Source organism: Scomber japonicus, chromosome 20 (assembly GCF_027409825.1).
Source record: "Scomber japonicus isolate fScoJap1 chromosome 20, fScoJap1.pri, whole genome shotgun sequence".
Taxonomy (NCBI): Eukaryota; Metazoa; Chordata; class Actinopteri; order Scombriformes; family Scombridae; genus Scomber; species Scomber japonicus.
In genome coordinates, this window is record NC_070597.1 from 11,482,087 (window position 1) to 11,504,206 (window position 22,120).

A 22,120-nucleotide genomic window follows, 5' to 3' on the forward strand; every position below is an offset into this window, starting at 1 on the left:
AGTATGATTCACTGCTCAAAGTGAAGTAGATCAAATGACTGCTACTGTTTGCATATGCCTGCTTGGACTTTAAATATCTCTTTCCACAGATCAGGAAACATGCCTCTGCTTCTCCTTTGGACACACAGAATTGCACACTTGTTAAGAGTTGTTCAAATCCCTTACTTGATTTCCCTGCAGAAAAGAGGAAACTTTCCCTTTGTTACACCAGCTCCTGCCCCAGACAGTGAGGGAGGAGATGGAGATGAAAGCAGATCCTGAATGTGTCAATATATGGTTCCCAAAGAGATTTTTATCTCTATTTCAATTCTACCCACACCAATAAAATGACAAAGTGTCAGCAGCTTGGACTAGTTTAACTAGAAAGAAAAGAGAAAAACACAAAGCTTTCTTTTTGAGTGACCTGCCAGGATCTAAAGGAGAGAAGAGCTCTCACTGTACTGTACCGTCTGTCTCCCTGCCTCTTCCCTCTACTCTCCCTCATCTCGTGCTCCTCTGTGTGTCTCCCTCCCTCACTGCATTTTTCCCAGGCTGAGGCGTCCATGGACCCTCTGGCTCTGCTGCTTTCGTCAGTGACTTGGAGCGCTCTCAGAGAACTTTGTGAACTCTCTGTGTTGGAGTGGGAAGGGAGAGCAATCGGAGCAGTTGATGGGACGCAGCCTGGCAGCAGCAGCACGCTCCTCTGGAGACGGCATTGGGACTCTCAGCTGGAGATAATCTCCAGGGTCATGACAAGACAGCGCCTCAGCCTCTTCACCCCCCTGGCTCTGCTGGGACTCCTCGTGGGGCTTGCAAACCTCAGCTGTTGCTCTGCCGGTGAGGACGAGGATTACTACATGCAGGAGCTGCTGTCTAGAGAGCAGTATAACCAGGTCCAAGTGGTGGAGAAGCCTGTGGCCTCAATACCTGACAGGCATGAGCACCGCAGCCAAAACCCTGCCAAGAAAGTGCCCAAGGGAAAGGCAGACAGTAGCAGGCAGACGGATAAAACCACAGCTGATGCAAAATCAGGTAAAAGCATGCTGACTTGAGGATGAGTTGTTCTTCTTGTTTTCTAGTAAAAGTTTATTCTTGTCCTATAAATCCTCCACAAAATCATATACTCAGTTATATTGGCAATCAATAAGAAATAATGCTTTTAAAATGTTTATGGTTAGTATTCTGACAGTTTTTGTAGTTGCAACATCAATGCTAGAAAACTAAAGGTCTGCTGAAACTTTTGAAGTAAGCTTCTTAGTCAGTGTTGCCACTAGATGACAGTGTATGGCTAATCATTTCAGCTTCCAAAACCCACAATTTGGGCAAACTTTGCAATAAAATAAAATACACTAAATAAATTAAATAAATCATGACACTTTGGCATGTCTAGAAAAGCAAAGACATGCTTTGGAATTAAAGAGTGAAGCTAAAGTTACCTTGAATACCCAGATGTGTATCAGTTGATGTTTTTTTTATATACAATTTATAGTATAATTTAAGCCAAAATGATTCATCAAAGAAAAAAGCTACCGTTTAATTACTTTTTCTCAAAGTCATTTAACGTGCCCCAGACACTCACGCTGCTTGATGAATTGAAACGGAAAATCTGAGGCTTCAAACTGAACCTTGTTGTCCTCTGGGACTTCAGAGGAGCAGCTGAATTCAATTCACATGTTGATGGATATGCAGAGAGAGAGAGAGAGAGAGAGAGAGAGAGAGAGAGAGAGAGAAAAAAAGCTAACAACAACAATGACCTCCTCAGGTAGTCCTCACTCACTCACCTGTACACATAGATCAGAGCCATGTTTCTGTGTTGTCTCTGCACAACAGCAGGATTAACAGCCTCATGCACAGTAGAGGTCAGGACTGCATTAGGAGCCAGAACATATGTGAAATCCACGTTTTTCCGAAAAGCAGAGACACAGCAGTGCTGACCTGCTATAGTTGATATACGAATGTACAGCTCAACACATGCAGTGGCAGGTTTGTGGGCATGTCTCAAATTCTGCCAGGTGATTGGAAGATGGTTACGGTGTGAGGGTTTCTGTTGGTCGGTGGCAGATAATTCAGAGCAGCTGTGTCGACAGTGACCTCATGTTTCAAGCATCCAGCTTCACGTGTCTCAGCAGGGATACCTGCTGCAGGTGGGACTGGAGGAGGAATATAATAACAGTAAAACAAACACAAGTCCCCGCTTCCCTTTTGATGATAATGTTTTGTTGTTTTATCTCCATCAAGCTGTATCACACTGACCAGATAAACTTTTGTTTTAGCAGGCCTGTAAATACTGGCTACAAGGAGTTTCAGGTAAAATTATTTCCAGCATGTTAGTTTGTGATAAGACAAGAAGTGGAAACTCTTTATCAGACATCAGAGGTAACTTACTGTACTTAAGCTCAGTTTTGATGTGCTGGTACTTTTTTCAGGCTCATGACAATAGTAATATTTTAAAGTTTAAATCTCATAAAAGTATAAAAGCTGAGGTTACTTTTTTAGGATGACCACATTAAAAACAAAAAACCCATTTGTGAAGAGATAATGATGTTTTACAGTTGAAAAAGTACTTTCTAGTGTGTTCCCAAACTACCTCAAAATGTTCAACTTTTTTAGCATTTCTGTACATCAGTTTTTTGTCACTTATGACTTACATGCCTGCAATAAACTAATATTAGTGGCCCTAAATCTCAGCTTTTATAATTGTAAAAATCCATTATTTAACCTGACATGGACTCTCACTTATGATAAATGAGGCCATCTTACTGCTATAAAAAAGCTGGATTCAAAATACAGACCAATACAAGTAAACTGTCTGCATGTTTCAACATTTCTCTCAACCCACTTTCTAAATTATCAAATCTGCTGCTTTCTAAATCCGTTATGCTGAACCACATGCAGCTCTGAGCACTGTTGAGGATTGAACCTGTCCCCAGAATGAGACGTGGATAAGGGCTTTCAGATGTGAGAAGGATTGTTATCACGTGGGGGCCTATCCTGACCTGACTGTCAAATAAAAAGCACTCGCCTCACTTCCATCTTTAGTTCCTGGAATGTGACTGCCTGCCCCCACCCTGCCTCTTGTGGGGTATTTTCATGATTTATTTAAACCTCAAAGGCATTTATTTCATAATGTTAAAACTCTATGAAAGATCTTAAATGAGAGTGCAAGTTGAAATACACCGCTGGCTCAGCTATTTTGAGTTTACTTAATATAATAAAATGCATGGAGCAAAAGAGTTAAAAGTATTAACATCCTGTGCCCAGAGACTGTCTCCTGATTCAGTCCCCCAAACCTGTATCTGTCCATATGTGACTGAATCCTGCCAAAGATGTTCCCTTTTTTTGCTGTGTCAACACTATTGTTTTTCCATCTGTCTGTTAACAACAGTGATTCCACTGTTTTAAAAGTGACTCAACCTGTCCAATAGATAAAAGTTTTATATTTGTGCTCCTGTATTTAATGTTATTTCCTTTCTTAGTGAAAACAGCCAACAAAAAGGCAGAGAAGAACAAGAAAGGCGCTTTGAAAATCCCAAACAGCGTCTCAGAAGGAGACAGACAAGACAATCCAATGAAAGAGGGTGAGTGAAGAGCCGTTGACACTCTCACTTTTTATGGGAAATTCATGATCTCATTAAAAAAACGATTCTCCTCTCCAATGTGTGAGGGTCATTTATTTGCTTTCACAGGAGCTGTTATTATAGGATGGGAAAAAAGAAACAAGTTCTCTCAGAAATGACAAATATTTTGGAAGAGGGGAGCGTTTTCAGATAGCATATTTTCCTTGAGAGGAAAAGTCTGGCAACATAAGAAGATGGTCTCAGAAGTGAAGTCAAGCCACAGAGGAACTAATGTCCTCTTTGCCTATGAAGCATTGTGTTTGGTTTCCATGGATCACAGTATGTTTGCTAAACTGAAGCCAGGATGCCCCAGTAGCCTTCCTCTCATGTTAGATGACAGATTAAACTAGCTCTAGTGAAAGTTGGATTCGGGGCAAACTGCATGTGCTTAAACCCACATCCTTCATGTACGGGAAGTCGTATTTAACAGTGGTAGAGGATTAAGAGTGGCAAAATGTGAATTTATGTGTTTATATTGAAGTTATTGTAAGGAAACTACCAAGACAGACAGAAAGGCTGCCATCTGTAATTTGGCAGTGGGGAATGGGATCAGAAAGTTGGATATCCTTGCGTGCTGGAAAGTCGGGACTCGGCTTGACACGGCTGGCACAAAGACACCCACACAGTCAAAATCCCAAAATCATGTTTAAACGGCTGAAACTTTGACTCAACACTAGTTGTTTTCTGAATTTGTTTAGCGTCTCCTGGTAGCAGCTCATCTATCACAGCCACAATTTTAGGACTTGAACAATGTAAAAAAAAAATCACTTTGTACACATCCAGAGCTGAATCATTTAGCTATGGACATTACTCAGTTCCAAATTTCTTGGAGAGAAGCAGTGCCTGATACATCCACACATACCAAAACAATCGGGAATTCATTAGAAAGTGAACCTAAGACTGGCAGGGATTTACAAAGTTTGATTCAGCGGATGTTTTAACAGCTCATTCATTATTCCCTTTAGACATAACAAAAAAATCTGTTGAAAAAGGATGTTTCCGCTTAGATATTTGTCACATGTGGACAGTCAAGCTGCAGAGGCTGTGGTTGATAAGATGCTGTTTTCCGAAAGACCGGGCTGATGTATTGAGATTTGCACAGAGGCTTTGCTGTGCAGCTGTCTGGTGGTGTGCAGTGATGGTTTTGGGTGGAGTCAGTCACACTAAGTTGTATAGTCAGGGCTAGTAAGTTTTGAAAAACCATTTTCTATTAATGACAGATCAGTTCACTGACATTATGACTCTTCTCTAGTTGTGTTACATTACTTGTCAGAGACAATCATTTCAGTGGGTTTTATCACAAAAGAAAAACATTGGGGAAAAAAAGACATTGTGGGAGTTGCTGCTAGCTAACACTACCTCTGCCTGCTAACGATTACTTGCATCTCCTAAAATATCAGAGCAAATGATCACATAGGCTTTGTTTTTGATAAATTGAGCCCATGTAGTAGTCAGGTTCAGCAAGTTCGACTGAGAAAGGCCTATATTTGTTGTTTTCTCCTTGTGGTCCCAATCTACAGTAGTTGCTTGTAGGAGGAGTGAATGTGCCTTTATAATGTAATGGCCACAGGTGACCACAGCAGACACTGTTTGGCCTAAATGATTTAATCTCACTTTAATTTTAAGTCCCAAGGATGTCACTTTTATTGTTGCTACAGTGCTCCTCAAAAATATCACTTGATATGAGTTACAAACCCTTTGGAAACAGTTTACAGCTTATAGCACATAAACACCATATTATTAGTCAATAATGCACCCAAAGTATTTCAGTACTGTATCACCAGATGTGAAATAATAACACGTGACATACATAACCGGAATAAACTTTGATCTCTAAATTGATTTTGGCCATAAACAGCAACATGGAAAGCGGCCCAGTGAGCAACATATGAGGCCTTGACTGTCTGTTTTGTCATTTCTATTACACATTTTTTAAGCCAGATGTTGTATTCCTATGTGGGTCTCATAGAGGATTGCATGCAGATGGTGATAATGATTTAGGGCTCTGTAACATGGCAGACACCCATCTTTTTTTTTTTTTTTTTTTGTCCTGCTAACCTTGCTTCTTTGGGCTGCTTCAAGGGCCGGTTGTTCCCAATAAGTCGTGATCGCTCCATTCAGAAAGGCTGTGGACTTACTGTATGTGTCTGAGTCCAGGAGGATTTTATGGGCATAAAGGGGCACAAATGGAGCAACGCACATGTTTTATTGCTATATGGAGTTACAGTGAATACTACGCTAAATGGTTTTATCAGGCACATAGAGGGCATAGGCCTGTTTTTTTTACACTTCTACAAGTTTTACAGCAGGAATTCATTTAAGTTTCAAGCTATATTTTGCTTTCTGCACTAAACATAAATTGTCTCATGTGGATTTTGGATGCCAATCTTCTTTGGCTTTGGTGTGTCTAAAAATCCTGGAGTGTGTGATTGATGGTCATCTGTGTATCAAACATGCAGGCCACTGCAATGATTTGATACAAAGCCAACTTCCTCAATGGACCAAATATAAACTTTACATGATACAATATTGTTATATTATATGCATATATCTTATGAAAGGCAAAAGTTCAGATCCACGGTGTTCTTAAAGAAAATTCCTTTGTTTTCTCTTTGTTCATTGCAATTCTGGGTGTTCATTTGTGAAGGCAGTCCTGGCTGTTTGACAGCGACATGTGCAGCATATGCTGCATGTACAAACAGACTGGTGCCCAATCGGAAATTCTTGCTCTGAAATTCCATTGCTGTGGTCCAGGGAAGTCTGCAAACAGCTTGAGCTGACCCAAAGAGCCATTGGCCAGCAGGGATTTCGCACGTCAACCTTGATTTGCCCATTTGGCCCTCACCGGGTGATATCCATTGTAGTGTAAAAGATGAGCCAATCTCACACAAAGAGCTCTATTTAGTGAAGACCATCTCAGTTTCTGCAATCACTTAAAGACAGGCATTTGCTCAAATGAACTGCAAACCCTCTCCAGCAGTAAATGAAAACATTCTTAAGTGATGCGCAAGCTTTCTCTTTTAAAGACTGTGTTTTTCCTAAATAAAGGCTGAAAGCCCCAAATACATCTGCATGCTTGCCAAACAATTGCTGTGTCATCAATGGGTGTTGCAGAATAATTGGCCTTCTCAAGGAGTTAATTACAATATGACTTTTCATACTGACGACTGGTAATTGCTGTCATCGGTCTGACCAGTAAAAATATGACCTATTAGTCATGTGCATTGGTTTGGACTGGGAGTATTGCCTTAATAATAACTTAAAACTCAGTTCTACTGCTGCTAAATGTTCTAAACAGTTCCTCGTTTTTATAGTTTTATTTGTTTCAGGAGTTTTGTGTGTGTTTCTAGGAGTGGACATGACAGAATAAGACAGCATAAGATGAATAGTATTGTATACATGGAACAACCTGATTTGCATTGGAAATATGTTTGCATTGATCTTGTGTCTCTGGCAAACTCTTTCAAAAAAGAAAAAAACTGTAATTAGATGACATGCTCCATTCAAGATAGATATTATTTACTTGTGGAATATCTGTAATACTAGGTATAAAGCCATAAGAAATGCCTTCAGCAAGACATCAAGGTCACACAGTGCGGTCTACATCACAACTGATTTTACACATGGATATCTGGATATTGTGCAGTCCCAAAGGATGACACAACGTTTTCTGGTGTTGACACATTGGTTACCTTATCCAATATCTGGTGATAGGACTGGCGCCAGAATCGTCTCAGTCCAATGTGGACACCAAAGTTTAAGCATACAGTCAACATAGAAAAGTAAATGTAGGTGATTATTTGAGAAATAATCATGTTACTAAACCAAAGTTGCAATTTCCTAATTCTGCTATCTGCAAATTCATTGCATTTCAAAGCAAAATCCAAGTGTCCATCATGCATGAAGTCTGTTCTCCAATGACAGCTTGAAAAACCTCAACAAAATAATTCTGATATTGAATGAGCTTCATTTGAACCAATTTAAGTTAAATCTGTTTTACAAAACCTTTAAACATGATTGACAGATTTACAGACATAACTGCTGCAACTTCCCATTCTCTGCCTGTCAGGTTAAAGATATTGCCAAGTCATTTCAATAATTTAGTCATGCATTCAGGGTGCAGTTAGATTGCTTTGATAAGTGTGCATTTCAAAATCACAAAAGCATTCATAGTGTACAGTCATTAATCACCCATGGAATTTGACATATTCATAGCAGTTATAACATCAAAGCCTCCATCACGCTGTTCCAACCCATTTCATTCTTAAAGTCTCACCTTTTGTACTTGATTTTCTGTGTTTATACACATGAACTTGTCTCCTTTCAAAATGTGATGGGGGCACGGCAGGTGATCAAATTAGCTACAAGGGAGGCTTGCTTTATGAGAGTTTCCATCTTGAGTTATTGTGTTGGAAGGCATGAGGAGGAAACATCAACGCTGATAATGGCCACTATGATAGCAATCACATTCAGCTTTAATTTGGGAAATTCACATTATCAGAATGAAACTGTTTACAGTTGACTGCGTGTTAACTACATTAGGTTTTCTGTATAGAGCACCTATTATTAGATCTTCTCTGTAACAGACACAGAGTGCAACTGCTCTCTTGTTTGTTTCACACATTTGCGAAGCTCACGGCACAAATTCTAAATTGCTCATTAATGTTGAGTCAAGCTATTAACAACTGCATGCTCCCTGACTCATGAGCTACACTGTACAGAAAGCAATGCTCCTGTAGCTATGCAACACATGATACATGCAGTAACATTGCCATCACAAGCCAATTTGTCATTCTCATTGCCTAGAATGCCCTCCCATGGGACTGGAGACACTGAAGATTGATGATTTCCAGCTTCACGCCTCAACTACGAAACGCTACGGCCTCGGTGCACACAGAGGTCGTCTTAACATTCAGGTAAGACAGGAATGTGAAGTGTTGGCGTGGCTTGGGCAAGCTTACCAGAAAAGTTGGGGCTCGCATTATACCCTGGGCAATCTCTCCTCCACTGGAAGCTTTCATGCTTTGTGGATTCATTCTTTCACACAGCAGCAATGCAAAAGAAATATGATTGAGAGATTGTATCTTTTAATTTCAGGATCACTTAAAGTTCATATTAAAGCTGTATGAAAAGATGTCCACTGTGATAACTGGATTCTGCTCAGTTAAATGACATTATCATTCTGTTTCAGCTTGATACTGCGAAACTAATTCAACAGACAAAGTAATAGTGCTGCCATCAAAACAGGGGCACAACCCCAAACCTAATAAAAAGGATTGGCATCCGGGAGAAGAGGTATTTCCTGTTAGTGCAAGCTGTCCTTTGAGGGTATTAGCCTGCATACAGTTTGCAGCAAGCCCCATCTTCTGTAAGCTGCACCGCTCCGAATACAACTTCACAATTAATGAAACACACACACACACATGCTCCTAATTTACTCAAGACAGTGAGGCATTGTGTTTCAGGAAACTGACAAAACAAAAGATTTGTTGTTTGGTGTGTCTGCACCACTGTGTCTGTCCCGTTATGATCTGTCAGGGATCATAGAGGGACAGAGAGAGTGTCCGTCCTAGAGAACAATTATCTGTTAATCAGCAGAAACACATAGAAAGCAGATGTTGCCTGTTGAATCGGGCCGGGGGCCAATGAGCTTCGTTTATTTCCACTTTTGTAGCTGCTACAGTTTGTTTAGATTCCAGACACCAACAGTACTGGGATGAATTTTACTTTCTATTGATGCTGGAGGACTTTGCACACTGGCAGGAAATGTTTAGAAATGCCCTAGCATTTAATGTTGACGTTACAATCTCATGTAGCTTTAGTAGGATTAGATAAACCACATTTATACTGCTAAGCACTGGGAGAGCACATATCTTCTAAATGAGTAATTATCGCAGTAGAAAAGGTTTAGAAAGTTAAAAGCTGAATCAATATCCTACATCAAAATATATACAGTGACATCTACCAGTTTTTTTTAAAAATTCAACTGAGCATTACAAAGTTGCAAAAGCTATCCAAAATAAAGACGTCTCTGGGTCTGCACCTGGATGTGGATTGGCACCAAATCATGTGTTCCTTAGCCAAAATTCAGAAATTTAATTAAAATCTGTTCACAAATATCTGAGATATCTTGGTAACTGATAAACAAATGGGACATAAAACAGAACCTTTTTGGCAGAGGTAATTGTTTGCAAATCATATCCAACAGTTTTTGCTTTAGGAATTTCATTTCAAGGCCGTTGAACAGTTATTTCTTATACAGTAGCTGGAACACAATTCTCTGGGCTGCAAGCAAATGATCACTTGTATAGTTTTGGAGACGTATGTGTTGCTGTTTTGTGTCTTACTTTTACAAATGTAAGGATAAACCAGGTAGATTTTATTGGATCAAGTCTTATTGGTGTGTTTGATGCTCAGAGCCTTGCAAATGATGGTTAAGATATGTGGGTCAGCTCATCTGTAGCATTTACAATCCACATGCGCCTTGTCACATTGTTCCAGATATCCAGTTTTCCTTTGAGGACTCTTTATACATACAAGGCTAAATCTAATTTGAATACATTTCCACTGAAAACACATTCAAAGGAGTTTGAGTCTTGGAAAGTCCAATATCAAACACATTTAAAGTTACATGTTGTTAAATCTTAGAGCTGATAATGTTAGTTAATAATATTAACTAATATGATTAAATATTAAGTACATGACTGTTTTATGTCATCTCTATCTTTGAAGAATCTATAAATGTTGTCAATTCCCATTCTTCTGAGTTCAGATCTTAAGATTCAAGATTCAAGATTTCAAGATTAGCCACAATGATTAATGGCTAGGTATTGAGGCATAATAAGAGTGGTTTACCTCAGAGAAACTTAATATAGAGGCAGTGATATAATGCACTCAGTGTGTACAGTACCCTATGTCATATTTTTAAAGTTTAGATGGAGAAAATGAGCAATGTAGCGTGTCAGCATGTGTTCAACTGCTCACGCATTTTGTCAGTGTCAACAACTTGTACAGGCTTTATGGATAGAGCAGTGTTTAATGTATTATAATTAGTTGAGCATTTTCAGCTGTTGTACCAAGTAAGTGTCAAGAGCACTTTTATATCAGTAGTACATACGCTGAAACTGTTGCCGAAAATTCAGGAATGCCGGGAAAGAGAAGATTGTTTTCAGCACTTGGCCCTGTCTCACTTCATTCCTGTAACTCAACTGCACTGGCTTCTTAGCCATGATCTTAAACTTGTTCACTTAAGCATATTTCACAGTTAACACTTAGATGGAAACCTTTAGTTGTAAGAAAAAGAAACACATCCAACAACTGGGTGGTACTATACATAGATAGTGTGTGCGTGTCAACATGTACATCTGGAATAAAACCCTGCTCCACCCGGTTGTTTCTGACCCGCAGGCTGGCCTTTATGAAGATGACCTCTATGATGGGGCCTGGTGTGCTGGGAGAGATGACCCACTGCAATGGTTCGAGGTGGATGCCAGGAGGCTGACGAAGTTCACAGGGGTTGTCACACAAGGCAGGAGCTCCCTCTGGTCGTGAGTAGGAACCCTGCAGACATGCATGGAGAGTTGCAGATGGTTGCACAGTGGGGATAAGAATTTTCTTGCCCAAGCTAACTGGATGGATAATTGCGTGGGCATGGGTTTTGCGCTAGTTTTCTAAGTTGCCTTAAATCCTTGTGGTGTCTTCAAGAAGGTTAGAACATCAAAGCAGCTTACACTGAACTACATCCTCCAGCACATTTATTATGAATTGCTCTGTAAGATTGATCAAATTTTACTTTGTAGTGCAAAAGTTCATTGAGGTAGCCTATCAATTTCCCCATTTCAGAGCTATAGTTCATGTAAGAGAAGGATAAAAGATAAAATAAATATAAAATATAAGAGGAAAAGATGAAAAATAGACCTTAGCTTATGCAACCTGCCACGAAAAAAGGAAGTGTCCTATTGTCACCACGAAATAGTCCCTGAAAAGCTTTTTGCTTAATTTCCTTCATTGCTAAATAGCCTACCTGTTTTTACATTGGTGACACTTAGATCAGCAGTTAAGTTGAAGCACATTGACACGTTGGCATCATGAAGTTTGGATCAAAACAAATTGGCAGCCATGCTAGCAGTCCTTTCGAGGCTGCACTAATGCACAGCACTGCTTTTAGCATAATGCTTACACCAGCATGGTAACATATAACAACTGATGCTAACAATCACCATGCTAACATGCTGATGTGTAGCAGATGTTGACCACGTTCACCATCTTTGATTGACATGTTAGCATGCTTACACTTGTAAACATAACATAAACAACAGCTGGATAAACCAAAGTATTAGACACAATTATATTTTGACCAGATGATGGAGCCAGATGAGAAGATAGAAGATCACAAGTTATTAGAATTCATCCTTTTTTGTCTATGGTGGACTAGTGACAGACAGACAGACAGGCTAGCATTGCCATCTATAAGTCACAATACTAGCATGCCTATTAATAAACACTGAAACATACAAAATGGCCAAAAATCTAATTACATATGAGCATGAGTCTCAAAATGACTGTGGGAAATAGAAGCGAAGTTTGAACTCAAGACTCTTGATTTCTCCTTTAAACACAACTGGAAAAAAGACTTCAAAAACGTAAACAAAACAAGCTTCACTGGTGTATGGCCCTTTTCACAAGTCTTCTCTTATCCTCTCACTTTGGGATTAAGGATTTATGAGTTTGATTGATTAGAGTGCAGCCTCGTTCTTTCATCTCCCTTAAAAGGTCACTAAAATAATGCTGGAGAAAATGGACTCTACACTTATTCATCATTCACAGATGACAGGGGAAAAATATGGATATATAAAGATTATTTTCTAAACTGTTTACTGAATACGGTATAGGATGAGTCATCCTGCTGTGTGCTGGAAAGCTTGTTAAGAGATAAATTACAGTACCATCAGGTCTCCATGGCATGTTATGTACTAAACGTACAAATACAAAATAATGGGTATCATTTTGCCGCCCACTGTCTCAACTCACCAGTCTGCTGGGTCCTTTTTGTTTACCCGTAGATTCCTTAAAAATACTTTCTCTAAATTTAGATCTCACCTACGCATCACCATTGCTTCACTTAATGTGCCAAAGTTTAAATTGTTTTGGCACTACTGTTAAGGTATCATTAAAAACCTATTTTCCTGTAGAGAGATGCCTTTTCTGATACTGACATTTATGCTCACATACACACACAAACACATACAGTACAAATTTGATTCCACGAGACTGATAATCCTCAGAGCTCACAAGGGATTAGGTGTGTGTTTTGTCATGAAAAAAAAATACCTGTAGTTATGCTGTCGTTCATCACACTGAAATATTCTGCCCACGCTTTTAAACAAGACTGGATTCTACATTATGCCAGACCTGTGAATCTCTTCCAGTGTCAGGGAACAATACAGAAAACTCCTCTTCATTGTAGACTTGTGGCCTAAATTTTGTTTTGGTAAGAGCTTTGGGGTAGCATTTTTGAATAAGGCATTCTTTATTAAGGGTTTATAATCCAGGATTACGGGCTTTATTCATGTTAGTAAAAAAAAAGATTTACTCATGCTTTAAAAATCTGTGATAATCTGTTAATAAGGACAACTTGAAGGTTGGCAGTCAATCAAAAATGACAAATGACGAACTGTGACCGTGACAGAGTTGAAAAACAAACTGTTAAATGGCAGACAGATGCACTCTGAAAATATAGAAGTGAAGTTGTAAATGTGAATAAAAATAACAACATTGAAAACACTTTTTTCACAACCTGTCAATCCAAATGTTTTTCTTGTAAATGGCTTAAATCTGCTGAGCCTGGGAGTTGTCATGGAGACAAAAAGTCACTAAGAAATTATTTGATATTTAACATATTTTACATCCACCGCTATTGTAAAGGGTAGCAAACAACTTTGACCCGGCGTATTCATTCAACCGGAAATTTGAAGAAGAAGATGAAGAAGACAGTTATAAAGCTCTCCTTAACCCTGAGGCTGAGTTTTTATGAACTGGATGACATCTGCAGTATCATTAAAGTTTTTATGGCGAAACAGCCCATTATACAGTAAAATAAGTTCAAGGAATCTCAATAACACATTGTGTAATATCAACATATTTCAGTCCAAGATCAAAATGTTAAATCCAAGAAGTCAATAATGAGAGTCTGAGGAGTCAGCTACATAAAAGAATATCGCCATGAAGGTAGGCATAAATTATTAATCTGAGCGCACAGATTTTCGAAATTGTGCACATTAATTTGTTTTTTTCCCCCATGATCCCAATGGCTAGACATGTAATAAACCAGTAATAATAAAGTCACTGGCTACAAGTTATAAACACCTTGGTATGCCTTACTATTAGTAAGTGGCTTTGGTGATAAAAAAAAAAAAAAAATAGAACCATTTACCTGATTTTTAATATTTTTTAAGAATGACTTTAAAAGAAATACAGTGATAAACTAAAGGGAAAAGTCTTATTTGTGTTGAAGTTGATCCACTGTTCACAAAGAAAACCAACAACTGCTGGCGTTCACATTTTTCCCAACAATCTACCTACCCTGATTTTACTCTGTAATAATATTTGACAACTTTTGGCTTTTGTACTTCTTAATTGGAAAGGGTGGAACAGACTTCTGGAAACTGCTGTGTAGTTAGAGAGCACAGGGAGATACTTTATCAGGCACTGTTTGTAATTTTCCTTCAAGGAAGGCCAGCACAATCTAAGAACGCAGAAGACCCCGATGCCTGAGACAGAATTTCTGCACAATTAGCTCTGTCGGGCATGTAGCTGTTTGCAGTGCCAGCTCAGGGGCTTCTGTCTATAACAGTGCTTTAATTAGCAGAACTGGGAATTCTTACCAGGCTGGACTAGCTCAGCACGGATGTCTTTATCTAGACGCATGGGAGTCACTGCCAACCTCCAACCTACATACTGCACGTATAGGGTAGAGTTCTGCCTGGCATTGTGGAACATCAGTGAATTTTTTATGGAAAATATTGTACTATTTGATGTGTCATCTCTTTGTGCAGTGTGTTTTCAAGGTCTAGTCCCAAATCCTATACAGTATACTTGTGTTGGACATTTTTAAATGCATTATACTTGTTTTATTGTTATGGTTGTTTTTTCTGTTCCAATCTGCCATTAATTACCATGCATATAAAAAAATCTTTAGTCAGACTTTTGTCCATAGCCGGGATTGTGGAAAGGCCATGTGTATAATTTTCTAAAGTGTTTTACCTATTTGGTTTGTTATATTTGGTTTATTCAGTTAACTGTTCAATATATTTTCTTTGTAAATTGTATTAAGACAATATAATATTGGGCCCAAGTGAACACTGGCACATGTTTTTCTAGCTGTAATCATTTCTCCTGTTCATACTGGCCATTAAGAAATCATGTCATTATGCACTTTGAGGCCAAAAGCCACAGTCTTCCTTCTGTGCAAAAATGTAGTTAAAAGTTTACTTGCCAGATTCCCTCTTTTTGTTATAATCCTTTCACTGAAGCTGAACAGAAAAATACTTTCCATTGAGACACAAAGACACAATTGTTTTATAAAAAGACTGTAACCTTGGAAAATGTCCACATTATTTCAGACTGGTGAAGCTTAATATTATCAAAACTTTCTAAACATTTTTGCTCAAAATGAGGACTATAGATTTTGTCTCCCATCACTTATCTTGTAAGTGCGTTTGGAGGGGATCTTCTAATCATTCCTGTAATCATTCCTCCTGTTCATATGGACTGTATGAACAAGAGGAATTACAGCCAGCAAGATCAGTTTTAATGTTCATGTGAGAACCTGACTTTTGTTTTTGAGACAGACTTGAAAAACTTGAACCTATTATTTAATGTCCTCCGTGGTAGATATGACCCTGATTGTTGCGTGCTAATGCAGTGTAATCATTTATTTTAAAAGTATTCAATTGCATGAATGAATAAATCAATGAATGATGCAGAACAAAAAGATATCTCAGTCTGATTATGAGGCTGATATTTCCTGGAACACAGAATCAAAACTGGACTCTAACTAAAAGAAAAACCATCTGCATGAAAAAATTTCCCTTTTTTTCACATTCCAAAACTCTAAGTGATAAAAATGCTCAAGTGACACTTCTAATATAAATTCTTTGATCTCATCTCCTCTTTTTCCTATTTTCGAATGGACTTTAACCCGGTGGGAATGGGAACATCTCCGAATGTGTGCTGAGCGACTTCTTCATAGTCACATCAGAGCTGCATTTGCATTGAATTCAGCCTGACAGGATATTTCTTGTCTTCCTCTCACACCCCCCCTGACTTTTCTCTCATCATGTTAACAGGAGTGATTGGGTGACCTCCTACAAGGTCATGGTGAGCAATGACAGTCACACCTGGATAACGCTGAAAAATGGCTCAGAAGACTTGGTGAGTCACAGACATGACTTTTAAAGTAATATACATTTAAACAAAGTGTTTTCTGATGAATATCCACAGAATAGAACATTATTATCACAATGTTAAGACTCCTTTTAAATTCAATCATGATTAGTCTTTCTCTCTGTAAAGTAGCTTCAAAGGAGTTTTGTTTTGCGTGTTCCTGAATAACTGGAACCAGACAGAAAAATGAATTCTAGCTTGAGAGCTATTAGAAGGGAAGATTTAGATCTCTGCTTGTTTCCAAGCTTAATGAGCAGAGGGGCAATAGTAAATACTGATGATCCTCGAGCAGATGGGAACTTCATCCTGGATCATTGTCAAAGCTGTCTCCCTTTTCTGCTAGTGCACTTGATGTAATTCAATAGAGGAAAACCAAATATAGCAATACTTTGATGACGAACTGTATCATCAGTGTTTTCAGCTCTAAAATAAATAAATAATGATATTACAATTATCAGTGAAAATGTAGATCTGATTATGTTGTTATTTTTTGAGGGGAAATCATATCCTCAATGCTCCCAACAGTGGTTCACATCTCTCCTAATTAAATTTTGGAGTAACTGTACACTCTTGCAACTGGTGATGTCATCGATGTGGGAGATAATGTCCCTACAGTAATTTAGTGTCTGCAACAGGCTTCCCGCTCACCCACTCGCCAAATTTTTGTGCCAAATATCAAACTGCTCTGATTGTCTTTTGAAATGCCAAAAGGTGGGTGTTAGGATTTGCAATAAACTCACGGTTCTATCAGTTTATTACCATTTCTACAGGTGTGTGTATGGGTTTTATTAAAGGCCTATGTGGAGTAAAATTTGAAAACTAACATCTTTCTTTCATTGTCTTGTCCTTTTTTAAACTTAATTATTGTATTTCAGAATGCATCTGGCTTGTGACTGCAGACAACAATAACATGATTATTGTTTTATCCCTCTTCACTCCCCCTATTCTGTTTGTATCTGTTTTTTTCTGCACTGGGAGTAATAGTATTTTCTACACTTTTGTATATGCTCTTTTATATATTGTTAACACTTTAATTAGATTTTTAGAGTTTTAACTTCCAGCCAGGGACAACTGATAAAAGTAGGCACTCTATAGGTCAACTGTGCCTCACAGTTCTTCTGTTAATTACTGGCAATTTCCCAGAAAAATAAATAAATGAAATTAAATAATGAACTTTGGTGCAATCTACATCCTAACGTTGAGTTTTTATTCACCATCTGGCTGAATGTGTTTGCCTCAGTAGATCTTCAGTGCCAACAGGGAAAAGGAGATCCCAGTCCGGAACATTTTCCCAACACCTGTGGTCGCCCGATATATTCGAGTCAACCCTCGGTCTTGGTTTAGCAGCGGCAGTATTTGTATGAGAGTGGAGATCCTTGGCTGTCCTATGCCAGGTGACGGGTTTGTATGGACAAAGCTGACATATGATTTACTCCTGAAACCAGAGGGTTGGAAACAAATAATACAAAATTTAGTCACATGACCAATAAAAGAAAACCCCCAATATTCTCACTTACCTTGACAGGTATCTTACCATCATATTCAATTTTTATTTTAAGTGCTGAAGTTTTGACATAATTTCTACTGGAGCTACACTTGAAATTGTCCCAGTGCAATCCTTCCACAGCCAGGTAGTGGCGTGACTCCAGTAAAGGCAATGTTGGTCGTTTTGTCCATCTCTTTGGTCCAGACTGACATTCATGTTTCCCAGTTGATAAATCTAAATGACTTTTGGTGAGCCTCTGACCTTTTCTCAATTGCCACCATGAGGTTGACATTTTTATTTTTCAGAGAAATGTCCCAAGTTACAACTGGACATGAAATTCTGCACAGATTATCATGGTTCCCATGCAGATGAATTGTTAACTTTTCAACTTTTGGTTTATAACCAAATACTTGCAAAACTAATAACTGTAGCTAGCTAGTACTTTGGGCTTAATGCTAATTAGCAGATATGACATTAACATAGTTAGATTGTTTACATGTTAGCATTGACATTGCAGGCATGTTAGCATGCTGATATTACACATATCTGCTAGCACTGTAGACTGTTAGCTTGTTTTAATGTAAACTTTAAAAACTGAATCAACATTCACTTATGGGATAAGTAAGACATTTGTGATTTAGGTAAATTAGCCCTTTAAACTTTGGCTTTATTGCTTCATCTGATTCATCTCTCGCCTCTGGCTAACCATAGCTTTATTTAACTTTTATTTTGTGATTCCCACAGATCCAAATAATTATTATCACAGACGCAACGAGGTCATAACAACCGATGACTTGGATTTCAGACATCACAGCTATAAAGAAATGAGGCAGGTGAGTCACAAGTGAGCAGATAACAGCCTTCTTACTGAGGCCCAGCTCATATTTCTTATTCAGCAAAGAGAGCAGAGCATGAAGCAATAAAACATCTTGAGTAACCGCGAGCCAATATCAGACAAGTTGTGTCCTTTGCAAGAACAAAGTGTGTAACAGCAACAAATGAAAAGAACGCTGGCAGCGACATGAAAATGCATAAAGCATCTCCTAGGTTGCGTCATTACTTATTCATATAGTTGTCATGAACAGTAGCCTATTTGTACTGAGAGGGAGGACAGCTGTATTTGTCACTGTGTGCACTGTGATTGAGTGGTTGTGAAGGTACAAGTGCTGTGAATTGTAATCTTCTGTAATGTAGCAGCTCCCTGCTGCAAAACAGCCAACTACACATGTCGTCAACTGCTGTTATGACCCAGAAAGAGACTTATTCCAATTAATGCTTAGGCTGTATGGCTCTTTGTAAAACAGCAGCCTTTTCTTCTGGTGTGAGAGCTTGAAATGCTACTCCAGGAATATCAAAATGGAGTGTTTTTCTTTTCTTTTTCTTACCTTTGAGGCTAATGTGTGCCACACAGGGAGTCCAGCCCCAATAGGCCTTCACAAAGAAAAGAGGGACTATTTTTAAAACTCAGCTTTTAAAGCCTTTTCACCCTTGACATTTCTTTTCTCCATGCAGGTACCTTAACCATATCTCTCCCTCTTCCAAATAGGGCAGTGAAAGAACCTCAAAGTAAAAAATTGCCCATTGTGGCTTGTCAAATAAAGTATATACCTCATGAAAAGGGTACAAAGAATATCTCTAATATAGCTCAAGGACATCACAGCTGATCATAACGTTGTAGCCTTGGGTTTTCTGGTATTCCCAGAATGTGGACAGCTGAGAGATATTACAAAGTAGATGGAAACAAAGAGCATTGTCCACATATATTATCCACATACGTATAGCTTTGGCATTATGCCAGCACATCCTTGCCAAGAAGCTTCTCTTTCACGACAGCAGTAGGCTAAATACACAATTGGTCCCAGTCTTGTGAATTATACATAAATAACGGAAATAAATACCTCCAAGTGATGGTGAAGTGGCTGGTTGTGTATATTAAAAAGACTCACAACCTTTAAAACAGAGTATCATACATTAATCCTGGTGAAAAACAACTCAGGTGTATTTATCAAGGGAACATTGTGCTTTTATTAAACTGGAAGAGTAAAGCAAGAATTTCATGGCCGACTTTTGTTCTTTTACTTTATGAACAAAAACAGACGTTTGTTTAATGATTTACTTAGTTGGAAAACCAAGACCTAATTAAAACCCCATCACTCCTGACTGGTTAATGTCTGCTGCAGCAGCTGGAAGAGCAAGTAAACAGATTTTTGGAATGAATGTGGTTGCTTTACTTAACAGCTTGTTAGTCTATTTCCCGCTGCACTTCTTTGTGTCTCCGCTCATACCCATGTGGATAAATGATTGTTGCTATTTTAATCAACTCCTCTACAAGCCTGTCTTCATAATTACCGCTTCTCACGCAACCCCCCTCGCTGGCAGAGAGTTATTAAATAAGGTCTGTGACACAGAAGTGGCAATATTGTTTTTGAAATTTCTAATAATATTGTGTTATTTTTGTACAGTTTTGAGGCTTCAAGTACCCAGTGAACACAATGTTAAAATGATCATGTAAAAGTCCCAATTTGAAAACATTGGATATTATTGCATTAAATATGAACTACCAAATGTTCAACAATTAAAATACAAATTTTGAGGAAAAAATGTGTTCTACTTGGTTTATGCTGGCATGGCAAAATAGGCAAACAACCTGACCGCTGTCATCACATTTTGATTTGGTTGCTCATATATGATTGGTGCACAGAGACTGTTTCCAGCTTGGTCCCACTAGTTTCAAAGTAGTAAAAAAAGCACAGACAAAACAGAAAATTATAAATGTGAAATAACTAAAACTACTGACTACTTTTCTTGGCAGAAAATGATGCGTTCTTGTTCATCACTCATAGTAATAAGCTTATTGAAAAAAATAGGTTTTCAGCTTTGAAGAGGAAATTTAAAAAACTAATGAAGAACCTTTTCAGAGAGTTAAATTCATTATTTAATTCATTTTACAATTCATCAATCAATGTATTATTGACTAACCAGCATTTTTACCTTGTAGGTGATTTAGGTAAAAATATACTTTTAGTGTGATGCTTCATTATTGCCTTTGAAAACAGAACAGAACAGAAAACAAAACAATCTCAACTCAAGGTCCACTTACTTGCTTGTGCCAGAGCTTTCCGCAGAGGGAGGTTTCTCACTTGTAGATATTCAAAATTTCCATTCCTTTTATGAGTACTTTTATGACTGCTTGTCCATGTTGGCATAAACGTTGGGCTTGAGAGTTCAAGTTCAGATTGCTTTATTTGAACTGTCAAGCACAACTTTTAAGCCAACACGGAAGAAAAGTCATAAAAACACTCAGAATAATGGAAAGTTGACACGTTATATTTCTATGACAACCTGAGATAAAGTGAAAAACACCAGATCAAGCAAGTAAGTGAACCTTGAGTCGAGACTGTTTTTTCAATTTACATTATGATCATACGATTTCATGGGGAACAATTTATTGCATTTTATGTTACATGTTAACTTTATGGGTGTAAAATCATTATCTGTGAAGTAACTATAGCTGTTGAAAACTGTAGAGGTATTTTTTTTTTAAATATTGAAGTTGCGAAACATGTAAAGTTTCTCAAAATTGTAGTGATTGAAGGAGTAAATGAAATTGTTACTGTCCACCAATGCAAGTACCTCATTTGAACCAAAGGGTGATGCAGTGTTTCAGACTAATATCAGATATTTTAGTCTATAGCCCCTTTTTTTTTTAATAAATAACCAAGAAGTGATGCTTTATTATTTCCCTTCCACAGCTTATGAAGGTTGTAAATGAAATGTGCCCCAATGTCACCCGGATCTACAATATAGGAAAGAGCCACAGTGGCCTCAAGCTGTATGCCATAGAGATTTCTGATAACCCAGGAGAGCATGAAGTTGGTGAGTATACTTAAGGGAACAGTGTGCTTTAAAGCAGCATGGCATGATTGCTCAAATTTGATGTACAATAACAACATCAGAGACATCACTCTGCTTTCCTCTGTGTGGCTCTGGTTGCATATGTATTCATATTTTTAGCTCTCTCCCTCTATATTTTCCTCATCTCTTCCTCCATACGAACCTGTTGACCAGGTGAACCAGAGTTCCGCTACACGGCAGGTTCCCATGGTAACGAGGTGCTGGGACGAGAGCTTCTCCTCCTGCTGATGCAGTTCATGTGTCTGGAGTATCTGTCAGGCAACCAGCGCATACGTCACCTGGTGGAGGAAACCAGAATCCATCTCTTGCCATCTGTCAACCCTGATGGGTACGAGAAAGCCTTTGAAGTGGTAGGTCTGCAAGACGGCCATTAGTGACCTTATCACACACGCTGGCCTCTGGTGAAAATAGCACCATGTCTGTTTGACAGGTGTGTCTTCTCCTGATAAGAGCTCATGTGATGCAGGTGCATAAGGAAAATTTGGTTTGAATGATGTGGTGGGATACGTAAAAATGGATCTTTGTGAACAATGTGTGCGATCTAGAGATAAACTATAGTGGACATGGCTGCCTGTTCTGCTGAAGAATACCACAAAAACACATGTTGGGTGTCTTGTTAAATCAGTAGCAGGCCTGCCAGATTAAAGGCCCAGTGTTAATGAAACAAACAGATAAAGAC

General features: G+C 38.5%; 1 protein-coding gene across 1 annotated transcript in view; it reads left to right on the forward strand.

Annotated features, from left to right (window-relative positions):
• Nucleotides 1–645: 645 nt before the first annotated feature.
• Nucleotides 646–22,120, forward strand: part of cpxm2 (carboxypeptidase X (M14 family), member 2) — a 29,494-nt gene continuing 8,019 nt past the window's right edge. Inside the window, exons 1-9 of the mRNA XM_053341410.1 lie at nt 646–1,011; nt 3,456–3,557; nt 8,403–8,512; nt 11,004–11,143; nt 15,944–16,028; nt 17,284–17,434; nt 18,271–18,359; nt 21,279–21,402; nt 21,595–21,791. Coding sequence (XP_053197385.1) covers nt 729–1,011; nt 3,456–3,557; nt 8,403–8,512; nt 11,004–11,143; nt 15,944–16,028; nt 17,284–17,434; nt 18,271–18,359; nt 21,279–21,402; nt 21,595–21,791 — 1,281 coding nt within the window. The 5' untranslated portion in view covers nt 646–728. The remainder of the gene's footprint in view (nt 1,012–3,455; nt 3,558–8,402; nt 8,513–11,003; nt 11,144–15,943; nt 16,029–17,283; nt 17,435–18,270; nt 18,360–21,278; nt 21,403–21,594; nt 21,792–22,120) is intronic.